The 12081-nt window shown below is 41.5% G+C and overlaps 1 protein-coding gene across 1 annotated transcript in view; it reads right to left on the bottom strand.

Annotated features, from left to right (window-relative positions):
- fanci (FA complementation group I) overlaps positions 1-12081 on the bottom strand; it is a 22173-nt gene extending 10092 nt beyond the window's left edge. The window contains exons 1-22 of the mRNA XM_061677566.1: positions 11922-12081; positions 11755-11827; positions 11531-11661; positions 11166-11319; positions 11030-11087; positions 10814-10855; positions 10597-10720; positions 10439-10524; positions 10223-10355; positions 10051-10128; positions 9825-9961; positions 8664-8844; positions 8463-8550; positions 8080-8210; positions 7023-7093; positions 6754-6868; positions 5714-5836; positions 5228-5296; positions 5033-5134; positions 4627-4818; positions 4311-4432; positions 4070-4231 (exon numbers count right to left, since the gene is read on the bottom strand). Of these exons, the coding sequence (XP_061533550.1) occupies positions 4070-4231; positions 4311-4432; positions 4627-4818; positions 5033-5134; positions 5228-5296; positions 5714-5836; positions 6754-6868; positions 7023-7093; positions 8080-8210; positions 8463-8550; positions 8664-8844; positions 9825-9961; positions 10051-10128; positions 10223-10355; positions 10439-10524; positions 10597-10720; positions 10814-10855; positions 11030-11087; positions 11166-11319; positions 11531-11661; positions 11755-11827; positions 11922-12014 (2465 nt within the window). The 5' untranslated portion in view covers positions 12015-12081. The remainder of the gene's footprint in view (positions 1-4069; positions 4232-4310; positions 4433-4626; positions 4819-5032; positions 5135-5227; positions 5297-5713; positions 5837-6753; positions 6869-7022; positions 7094-8079; positions 8211-8462; positions 8551-8663; positions 8845-9824; positions 9962-10050; positions 10129-10222; positions 10356-10438; positions 10525-10596; positions 10721-10813; positions 10856-11029; positions 11088-11165; positions 11320-11530; positions 11662-11754; positions 11828-11921) is intronic.

The following is a 12081-nucleotide window of genomic DNA, read 5'->3' as shown; positions in this document are numbered from 1 at the left end:
CAGGCGAAACACATTTAATTTTATTTTAATGGGATACAAATTAAACTGTCAAGCCTTTCACAAAAGCATTATCATTAAACAAAACGAACATGATTTGCAAATCATTGTATTCTGTTTTTATTTATGTTTAACACAACCTTCCAACGTCATTGGAATTGGGGTTGTACACAAACAAATAACTCAAAACACAGAAATGTAAACCAATCCAATGAAAGCCCAAAGTACGGTAGTAACTGAGCGTGCCATCTTGTTCCAGATGACCACATATCCTTACGCCCGCGCTATTCGTAACCTCGCGATGTCGTCTGTCCAGTGGTGTTAAGTTGTCCGAAGTGTTCTCTTTTAGCTCGAAATGCTATCTTCCAGAAAACTGGGAGGAAATGTCGGACCTCTGGCGAGGAAAAGTGCACTGGTGCTGCTCAAGATCAGAGTAACTACTCATGAACTTCGACCCCGCTTTATTGAGATGGAGAAATCGGATGTCACCCAACAATGGCCACGCACATCATAAATATAAAACAGCAAACTTGATTCCTCAGGCCAATTGATCCTGTGGAAGTTCATCTACTAGCCACAATGTTATTCATCAATTGTGATGGTTGATTTGTCATCTTTAAATACTGCCTCTGAAAGGCAGGTGCAAACTAGGCAAAATGAGAGTCAGCAAGGAGAACTTTTGCCACTCGTGGAAACATTTTTGAAATGGCAGAAATAAAAACTATTGCGACACAATATTGTCTATTTAGGAATCCAACTTTCGAGCTTCTGAATGCTCTAAGCCTGTCAAACTCAAATTCACAGTGGGCCAAAATACAAAATTGGGACAACGTCATGAGCCAAACTCAATATTGAATGAAAAATCACTGCGATGTGCATGCGGCCCTTCTCTCCAGAAATGTAGTTTATCATTTGACAACAAACTTACATTTTGCTTAAACACTGAATCTGGAATAAACAAACTTTAATATTATAAACATCCATCCATCCATTTTCTGAGCCACTTCTCCTCACTGGGGTCGCGGGCGTGCTGGAGCCTATCCCAGCTATCATCGGGCAGGAAGCGGGGTGCACCCTGAACTGGTTGCCAGCCAATTGCAGGGCACATACAAACAAACAACCATTCGCACTCACAGTCACACCTACGGGCAATTTTGAGTTGTCAATTAATGCATGTTTGTGGGATGTGGGAGGAAACCGGAGTGTCCGGAGAAAACCCACGCAGGCACGGGTAGAACATGCAAACTCCACACAGGCGGGGCCGGGGATTGAACCCGGGTCCCAAGAACTGTGAGGCTGATGCTCTAACCAGTCGTCCACCGTGCCGCCTATTATAAAGATGAGAAATAAAATTTGCGATAAAAGTCATCAGTGGTATTTGTTTGTTATTTTGTATATAAATAGATAATGTCCATTCTTATGTCTCTCCATCTTCTATTTATCTATCTCCAACTACCTTTCTCCATCCATCCATCCATCCATTTTCTGAGCCACTTCTCCTCACTGGGGTCGCGGGCGTGCTGGAGCCTATCCCAGCTATCATCGGGCAGGAAGCGGGGTGCACCCTGAACTGGTTGCCAGCCAATCGCAGGGGACATACAAACAAACAACCATTCGCACTCACAGTCACACCTACGGGCAATTTTGAGTTGTCAATTAACCTACCATGCATGTTTTTGGGATGTGGGAGGAAACCGGAGTGCCCGGAGAAAACCCACGCAGGCACTGGGAGAACATGCAAACCCCACACAGGCAGGGCCGGGGATTGAACCCCGGTCCTCAGAACTGTGGGGCAGACGCTCTAACCAGTCGTCCACCGTGCTGCCAAATCTTTTTTCAAAGGCCAACAACAAAACAACCCCAAAAAACTCCTTCAATAAAAATCCAAACTTCAAACTATTAAAGGTCCCTGCCAAGGAGTTGATAAAGGGGATTTAAAAAAAACATTAATTCAATTATGTTATATTCCTTGTTACATCCACGTTGCTCCGCACACGACAAACAGGTCTGTCTTTTACGTTTGTGAACAAACAATCTGCCTCCCACCTGTCTTGGAAGTCAACCGTTTTCCATCTTTCGTTTGGCCATTTTTGGGAAGGGAAAGTGTAAATTTGCTCGAGGAGACTGGTAGCATAGTTGCTAATGACTGCAACAGAAAGGGGAAGGGGCGCTCGCCGGTCTAGACTGATGGGGCACCCATGATTGGGTGTAAAAGGAGCTTCCCTGAATTGCTCAGTCAATCACAAGCAAAGATGGGGCGAGTTTCACCTCCTTGTGAACAAGTGCAAGAGAAAATAGTCGAACAGTTTCAGGACAATGTTCCTCAATGTACAATTGCAAGGAATTTAGGGATTTCATCATCTACGGTCCATAATATCATCAAAAGGTTCAGAGAATCTGGAGAAATCACTCCATGTACGCGGCAAGGCCGAAAAACAACATTGAATGGCCGTGACCTTCAATCCCTCAGGGGGCACTACATCAAAATCCGAGATCAATATGTAAAATGATATCACCACATGGGCTCAGGAACACTTCAGAAAACCAATGTCAGTAAATACGGTTTGGCACTACATCCATAAGTGCAACTTGAAACTATGCAAAGCAAAAGCCATTGATCAACAACACACAGAAACGCCTCCGGCTTCTCTGGGCCCGAGCTCATATAAGATGGACTGATGCTAAGTGGAAAAGTGTTCTGTGGTCTGACGAGTCCACATTTCAAATTGTTTTTGGAAATTGTGGACGTTGTGTCCTCCGGGCCAAAGAGGAAAAGAACCATCCGGACTGTTATGAATGCAAAGTTCAAAAGCCAGCATCTGTGATGGTATGGGGCTGTGTTAGAGCAAATGGCATGGGTAACTTACACATCTGTGAAGGCACCATTAATGCTGAAAGTAACATACAGGTTTTGGGGAAACATATGCTGCCATCCAAGCAACGTCTTTTTCATGGACGCCCCTGCTTATTTCATCAAGACAATGCCAAACCACATTCTGCATGTGTTACAACAGCATGGCTTTGTAGTAAAAGAGTGCGGGTACTAGACTGGCCTGCCTGCAGTCCAGACCTGTCTCCCATTGAAAATGTGTGGCGCATTATGAAGCGTAAAATACACCAACGGAGACCCCAGACTGTTGAACGGCTGAAGCTGTACATCAAGCAAGAATGGAGAAGAATTCCACCAACAAAGCTTCAACAATTAGTGTCCTCAGTTCCCAAACGTTGATTGAATGTTGTTAAAAGAAAAGGTGATGTAACACAGTGGTAAACATGACCCTGTCCCAGCTTTTTTGGAACGTGTTGCAGCCATAAAATTCTAAGTTAATGATTATTTGCTAAAAACAATCAAGTGTATCAGTTTGAACATTAAATATCTTGTCTTTGTAGTGTATTCAATTAAATATAGGTTGAACGTGATTTGCAAATCATTGTATTCTGTTTTTATTTATGTTTAAAACAACGTCCCAACTTCATTTGAATTGGGGGGTTTTAATTACATCGTGGGCCAAATTTGGCCCCCGGGCCTGAGTTTGACACACTTGTTCTAAGGGCTTACATGGAGCCAGTCAGAGTGAAGATTCATGCCATATTCCAAATGTCAAAACTCCTTTCAACTCCGCATTCCTGTGTGTCTGGGTCCCTTCGGTGCAATGTGACAGTTGGTGATGGCCTGTCTCAGTTCATGTTCTCCGCATGTTCTGTCCCAAGTTTTAAATGCAATGTTACCCAGGATAGGCAGATGCAGACAATTCACACGCACTCAGGGCGAGTTATATCAAATAAAGCACTGCCAATTTCAATACATTTTGACTTGGAGTGCAGATGGTGAAAATCATCAGAGCTGTCCATCTAAAGCACAAACTCCTTTTTTAAATGCGGTGTTCTCTACCACTTTTTCACCTGTTGCTAACCGCTCTCTCAATCTGTTAGCGTGACAGCACACTGAATTTAGCACCTGCCATTTTGGATCTTCGTAAATCAGGCCCTAAAATACTGTTGTTGTTATAATTAGTCTTGACATATACTGTAGCTATCAGCACCACCAAGAATACATATTGTGCATACTTACCTAAAGAGCACAGTGAGGAGAGTTGATACAAAGCCCATTGAGAGTAAACTTCGTGGCGTCTTGTTTGAGGGCTGCCGACCCTTTCCAGATTTCTCCCTCAGGATCTCACAAAGCTTGTGGTAGCAGTTGAACAGCTCCAGCAGCTCCTCAAAGGCGCTTTTACTAAAGGTTTCATACAAGGTTTCCAAAGCTAAAATTCCCCACATAATCCTCACACAAAAAAACAGGAGGTGACAGATACCTGTAATTGGCTTTGACAAAGTTGTACTCCATGAGGACCTCATAGAGTCCTATCACGAGCACAGCATAGATATTATTCTTCACACCAACACTGGATGCAGTGGAGAACTCTGCTGACTTGTCCTGATAAAACAGAACACGGCGTACCATGACTTTTACAAATAACTTGGAAGAATGGGGTTGTGTCATATATATAGACAATTGACTGTGGTTTCAGCTCAATTTCCATTTGGTTCACAATTGTATCAGTAGCTTTACATTTGAACAAGATACCGTTGAATTAATATAATTTACCACAGGGTGCCATGTATGCGTACCAGTTCAAAGTCCTCCATTTCACTTTTGATCATGCGTTTTGTGATACTCTCTAAAATTGTCTGTAGCTCGGACTGGTATCCCTCATCCTCGTCTTTGTCGTCATCATCACTGTCGTAAGCACTGATTTTGGCTGATTGCCGCATATTTTCATGCCACAACAGGCACTGTACTGTACAGCATACCAGGTGGGCCTGAGATAGAAAAGTATTGACAAAGCAGACACAATAAATTAAGTATTAAAGCTATCACAGCTTCCACTCTTTCGTGAAGATTTCAACAAGAACGGCATGGGAATAATTGTCCAACTATCCAGATGAACATAAGTCAGTAATGATTTAATAACAAAACGTGTGTCACTCAGCAAATTAAAAATAGCAAATCAGCGCTATATAAATTCTACAATACCAGAGGCTCCTGAAGGTGGATCTGTTCTCCATGAGCTGTGATGCATGGGTGCAGTTTCACTGGGGGCAAGAGATCTTGTTCAGGTTCATAGTACCTCCTCAACTAGGATACAAACACACACACACACACAAAATATCAACAATACATAAAACGTGACAAGTACATCCTTAAGAACAAAGATATATCATATCATACCTGTGAGAAAAGAGTCTGCATGATGGAACTAGCAAGTTGGGAGTTCCGACGAAGAACATCATAGAAGCCCTGAATAACACAACCATCAACACAACCCTTATAAAGAAGCTCGATGCGCATCTTCCTTCACACGAATCGTCCTGAACTAGAATGCAATGCAAAAGTGTCGTCGTGACTTTTGGCTTGTCCCGTCAGAGGTCGCAACAGCGAGTCACTCGCATGATTTGTTCAGCAGTTTGTTTGTCTGATGCTCTTCCCGACACAACCCACCAATTTTTTTTTATCCAGGCTTGGGACCGGCAGTGGGTAGGTATGAGGTACTGACCATAAATCACATCCGCACCATCCATGTGAAAGGGAGCAGCATGTACCACAATACTCCAAGTGTCAATGCAATTTCATCATACTAAGATATTCAAATCTGAATCACTGTGTGGAAAAAAAAAAAAAAAAAAAAGACCATAAGGCTTAGAAAACACCACAAACCTCGTAGAGCATGAGGCGCACATCAGCCTGCTGGCCAAGGCAACGACGCAGGCTGCTTAAGATTTCCAGACAGAACGCCTCATTGGCAGCAGCGTTATATCGAGAATGAACATCCACTTGGATCTAGTCAGGGTTCCAGGAAGACAAATGAGCATCTGTCAGGGTTTATATACCAAGTATAAGATTGCGCACATACGTTTGATTGTATTTCACTTTATCTATTAGGAAATATTTCTAGGATCAAGTACTTTAAAGGAGACATATTGTGCATGAATCCACATTTTAACGTGTCTTGATAACATGTTTGTGATGCACTTTCATCAAAATACCCTATAGATCAAGAATTACATCCACTTTTTTTCCCTTGACAAAACTAGTTTGCCGGCACAACGATCAAGTGGTTGGTTAGCACATCTGCCTCACAGTTCTGAGGTTGGGGGTTTGAATCTCTGCTTTGGCCTTTCTTTCATGTTCTCCAAGTCCTTGCAGAGGTTTTCTATAGTTACTCCAACTTCCTCCCACATTCCAAAACCGTGCATGCTAAGTTCATCGAAGACTAAATCAGGGGTGTCCAAACCTTTTCCTGTGAGGGCTCCATACAGAAAAATCAAAGGATGCAAAATGTATTAAACAGGGTAAAACCAATCCACCAAGTAACTATATATTGTTTATAAATTGTAGTTCTTTTAAAAACTACTACATTCCAGCTTTCTGGCAAAGGTGATAAGGTAAATTTAGAGGTCACCCGCAGCCCTGTAACCCACTAGAATAAATCCGCTGCTGCATTGTTGATCTCTACATTCAGAACCAAAACAAGAGCATTCTGTAGTAAGATGACATATTTTTAGGATCATTAATTTGATACATTCACAAATTAGACCCAAATTAGAACTTTCTGTCACAATATCAACAAACAATGCCTATGTTCTTGCTAATGTGTTGTGCTTTTATTGTTTTCTGAAAATGTAAAAAAAAAAATAATAATAAAAGACTCGGGCAATTATGCTATTCGGCTAACAATAAATAGATAAGCTACCTACCTGGCTGGAAGAGAATGTCTGGCTGCACTGGCTGGAGGTCAGGCTGCCGAGCACTTTGAAGTTCTTCAGCAGCAACAAGAAGCCAGTTACAGCTGACTTTCGTCCATCCAGTTGGCTGGTGAAGAGGCAGAAAAGTTCAACTAAGAATCTCAAATTGCCCATTCACATATGTAGCCTATAACATGATAAATTACATGAGCCAATCCCATTGAAGTGAAACATACGGAGACCATGTCTTAAATTGGCAACAATATACAAAATGGACATACCTTGAAAACATGGCCTTGCGGAGAACCAGAATCAATGCATCTTTCATGGACATACTGACTTTCAGCAGAGGCTGGAAATCAAACAGTGGCAACATTTTACACATGTTTCTACCAGGGTTCCTACGCATTTGAGATTTCAAAATTCCAGACTTCTCAGTAAAAAAATCTAATAATTTGTGACATTGAGTAAATGGATGTTTCTCATTCTGATTCATTATATGCCATTATGTTAGCAAATAATTTCCGGAAGATTATAGCTATATATTCAGTATATTTCTCTGTGATGGTTGATGCAAGCTCTCAGGCTGGCAAGGCTGTACTCCGTGTCGGTCTTCGTCGGTGGCATAAAAATTGTCGCAGGGTATGATTCAATCATCAACAGTGAAGTGTTCAGTTCGTATTTGTCAGTTTTTGTGCCATGAAGTGTGTCGGCATTTAATCGCCGATTTTGTAATTTTCCTTTTGTTTAAATAGTACGGAATTCATTCTTTGTGCAGCTTCTGTTTCTTCAGTTTTTTTCCTCAGCACCATTCCAGTCATTAAAAGTCTTAAATGATTAAATCACTCATTTTGGTTTTAAATTGGCTAGTTTCTGTCCTCAGAGTACTTCATGTTTACTTGTCAGAAAATCTGACTGTCAGGTTTGTTATGTTTGCTCATATAATCTGTGCATTAATTTGGAACAATGTAAAGATTTTTTGACAGGAACGACTTGAGACGTTCGAAGGTTGTACATTATCGGCTGACAATGTCCACCGATGGAATTTCCTGAGCCAATCAGAATCGAGTATTCACCAAGACCATAGTATAATACTGTGTGGTCTCACGCGACCATTGTAGGTGCACTTCTAAGTGCCTTAAAAAAAAACATGGATATATCTATATATTTTTTTCGATTTTCAAATTTTGTTGTTTTCAAAAATAGAGCTGTTGTAAAGGTCTTGGAAACATGAATATTTTTCGATGCAATAGTTTTCCAGACCTGGGAATGTATTTCTATAGGTATGTAGGAACCTTGCATGTAAAGAAGTGAGTGTATGCTGTGTCTTTCTGGTACCTGGACAGCTTTTAGCAAGCCCTGCACGGTGGCCAGGGGGAGGTAAGACAGATGGTCGAATGTCTCTGTCACCTTGGAGGATGACTCCAGAAGTATCATAGGAGCAGAAGTTACAATGTCTGAGAAGAGCTCTGAGGACATAGGCACACATTTCATAATCAAAGTATATTTAACAGACACTACGGCACATTTTAATTTAAGAGGTATACTTGCCAGCCACAACATTATGACCACATGCACAATCTAATACGATCCAATAAAAGAGCTTTATCAAAAAATATGCCTTTCAAATCAATTATGTGGAGTTTTGATTGAATTTTGGTACTGTATTAGATCAGATTGTGTAAGTACACATAATTATGACAGAAGTGAGTCTATTTTACCTAAGAAATGATTGATAGGTGAGACGGTTTTTGTGACCAGTCGGTTCAGAACCTGTTCCAGTATCTCGCCTCTGATTGCCTCGTGCAGCTTACGAAACAAAAACACATCATAGTAACAAAATACAAGAAACAAGTCCAATCCATGCCAGAAAGGGTATTACAATAGTTCTATTTAACAAAACAAAAAAAAATCTACTGTACCTTAAAGCCCTGCAGGAGCACCTGACCTCCTAGTTTACATGCCAGCTGAGTGGGGGTCCGGGCCACAGTAGCAGAGCCTTCTGTGGTCTTTCCAAATGGTCCAGGTTTAGGTCCAAATGTGTCCATCAGGAAGAAGCCTAGCTGCACCAGGCTTTGAGTCACATGATCCCATCCAAAGACACTGTGAAAAAAAAGCCATGCAAGTTCATGTTTTTAACTAAAATAACCAATATTTTTTATTCAATGTGAACATAGTAGAAGTGTGATTGCTTGAGAACAAATTACAATATGATAACAATAGAACACATGAGTCACCTTGGAGAGGTCAAAAAAATAAATAAATGTGCCACACCCACTATGTAGACAATTTGCTGGAACTGAAGTTCAAATGCGCATAAGGCCATACATTTTGGAAACAGTCTGAAAAGTCACACAAACATTTGGGAGGTTGCTCAGGACTGCATATTAATCCTTTTCTGAGTTGTTTGGTACGATATGCTTATCCATCCATTCGCTTAACCGCTTATCCTCACTAGGGTCACGGGTGTCCTGACGCATAAAGACATTGACAAAAACAGTCACTGAGCAATAAAGGGTTGCTAGTTATCTGGTAATGCCGGTACAAATTATTATTATTTTTTGACAATTGTGCAAAAAGATGCAGAGTCCTCTAGCACTTACAGCAGTTCGAATGACTAATCTCGCAATAGTCCGGTGCAATGATCATTGTGCAAAGGGCGCCGAAACTTCAAGGAGTGTACGCAGTTTAAAGTGACGAGTAGTGCGATAATCTGGGACAATGTTGATTGTGCAAATGTTGCAGATACTCCTCAATCAGTGTGAAAGTGGGGCAGATGCTACTCTGGCATGAGTGGCCAGTATTGGTCAACAACAGATATGCAAATAGTGCAGCGTGGCGAGACTACTACAGTGAGTGCACGAGTAATATATAATTGGCCCGACAGAAATGTGACAACAACCTCAGACAAAAAAATTGGCAGCATGTTGCAATGGAATTATAATTATGCATTATATAATATGCACAAATCTAAGGAAAACGTGCGACAGAGAATAGATTGTGGTTGCCCTTAGAGGTTCCACGGTAATTTTGAATGGTGCATATGAAATAATTAACTCATCGTGGCCTGCAACTGCTCACACCTGCTTTTCACTGTGTCCAAAATCATCTCAGCAACACTACAGTGGCCAAGCAGGAGGTCCTGCAGGAACTTGGATCCCTGCAGCAGCTGCTCATCTTTGAAGCTCTTGACGATTGCTCCCTTGAAAAGTTCAAACACCTACCGAATACAGAGAATGGGGAAGTTAATGAATTAGCAGAAGAGATTCAGATGAAGATAAAGAAAGAAGCTCAGCAGCGACTTCTGACCTGTTCCTCATAGCGCTGGATGCGTGCAACCGAGAGCAATAGGGCAACACTGAAAGGGCAAAGATCCCCATACGATGCCTGGTGGAAAGCAATGATTTACGACATCCACGAAAAGTATCTGCCGGTGATCAAATGATGTAACAATTTTAGTGACAGATGCGACAAAAGTTACCTTGATGCTTTTCAGGAATTCTCTCCCAAGTTCATGGTCTAGCCTCACTCCAAAAACAATGTGGAGGATAACAGTACCCTCCACATGTCTTAACTGGTCCTGTGGAATGGACTGAACCTCTAAATCCAAACTCCTGAGAGAGGGAAGAAGGAGTGTAATGAAAGGTAATAATCATTTAACATGGGCAGGGCCACTTGCAATGTTTGAATCACCCACTCTCCATCTTTCTGCTCCTCTTGATGGTGAAGGTCTTGCTGCTTAAAATAAATGATGATTCCGTCTAGGACCTGTTTCTTGCAACCCTGCGAGGTGGAGCATGGCCATTTAGACTGAATGGATGACTTGCTTGCGACACGTTTGTCACACACTCCCACCTTTGCGGATAGCAAGAGCAACTGATAAACAAGTGGCGGAATCTCCTGCAGGTCCAGCTTGCTGAACATCCGCAGCACTTTTTCCACCACGAAGCGCAACTCTTCTGATGACAAGGGCACATCCCTAAAATGAAGCAGACACACTCAAAAGAAGTCGGAGCACGACTTTGACAATGTTGTGCAAATTTTACTAATGTGAGAAAACCAAATAAGTTACCTGAACATTGTTGTCAGGTGGATAACACATTGTGAGTCCCATCTACATTAGAAATACAAGTGTGTTACATTAGAGGTAAATGACTATTCAGCCTTTACTAGTTGTTGAAATTAAATTGTCACTGTTACTTAACATACTGGTGTACAGTGTTTGTACAGATTAAAAGAAAAATCATAATGAATTGATTATTTTGTAAGGCTATGAGCATTATATCACCTGCTTGAACAGAGGCTGTTGATCAGCTGTTTCTTGTATTGCTCACCACTGAGTTCGCCTGTGGTTAAACAAAATATATGTTTCAATCATCTTTTTTGAGCCACGTGAACCATAATCATACACAATCTGTACTAACCTTTGCCGTATGACAACATTTCACAAGCGGTCATGGCAGTAAGCACAGTAGGAAATAGCTCCAAGGACTTCCCGTTGCCTATTTTTCCTGCCTTGATTTCTTCAACAAATAGCTCTGCTAGTTTAGCAAGGGATGGTCCAACCAGAGTGTGTGTCTGTATATACACAACAGAGTCAAAATAAGAATGAGAAAGAACAACAAAACGTTGAGCAAGCAAGGTGAAAAGGTCAAACGCTGTGAAAGGAACTCATCGACAGAAAAGGTTTCCACAAGCATCGTGTGCCATCTTCGATGCAAAAGTTGAAGGTTTCTTTTTTTTTTTTTTCTTCCCAATGATAAACGAGAGCTGCAACGTGCGTTTGCACCTCCAGCATGAGCAGTCCAATGACATCAGCTGCCACCTCATTTTGGAGGTCACCAGACTCGCACAGAGGGATGCAATGTTGATAAAGCAGCAGTCTGCGTGTTGACCCTTCGCTACATCCAGGTGGAGAGCCTAAAATGAAAAAGAGGCAATATATTGGTTCCCTGAGAGCTTTTCTTATTTCAACGATAGGAGTTCATATTTACACAGAACAAAAGGTCTTACCTTTGAATATGGCTTTAATAACTATGCCAATAGTCTTGCCCTTGAGTGCACTACTGGTAATAAGCGTAGTCAACTTCCAAACAAAACACACAAAAAAGTTCGTGTTTTAAATAACGAATCAAAAGCATATATCGTGCTTAGCTCACGATGCGATAAACACGAGTTACCTTGTCTGCGGTGAGGGACGACAAGTACTTCTGGAGTTCTGCAGAACTGTCACCGTCTGATAAAGAAAGAATTCTCTCCATTTCAGCCTTCATGGTGGAGGAAAAGTATGAAAATGGAAACGAAACCCTTTCCGCGAGGCAACCTACTTGCAAGTCGCGT

This window comes from Phycodurus eques, chromosome 5 (assembly GCF_024500275.1).
Source record: "Phycodurus eques isolate BA_2022a chromosome 5, UOR_Pequ_1.1, whole genome shotgun sequence".
Taxonomy (NCBI): Eukaryota; Metazoa; Chordata; class Actinopteri; order Syngnathiformes; family Syngnathidae; genus Phycodurus; species Phycodurus eques.
The sequence above is the reverse complement of the archived record's forward strand: the minus strand, read 5'-3'. Positions and strand labels throughout refer to the sequence as shown.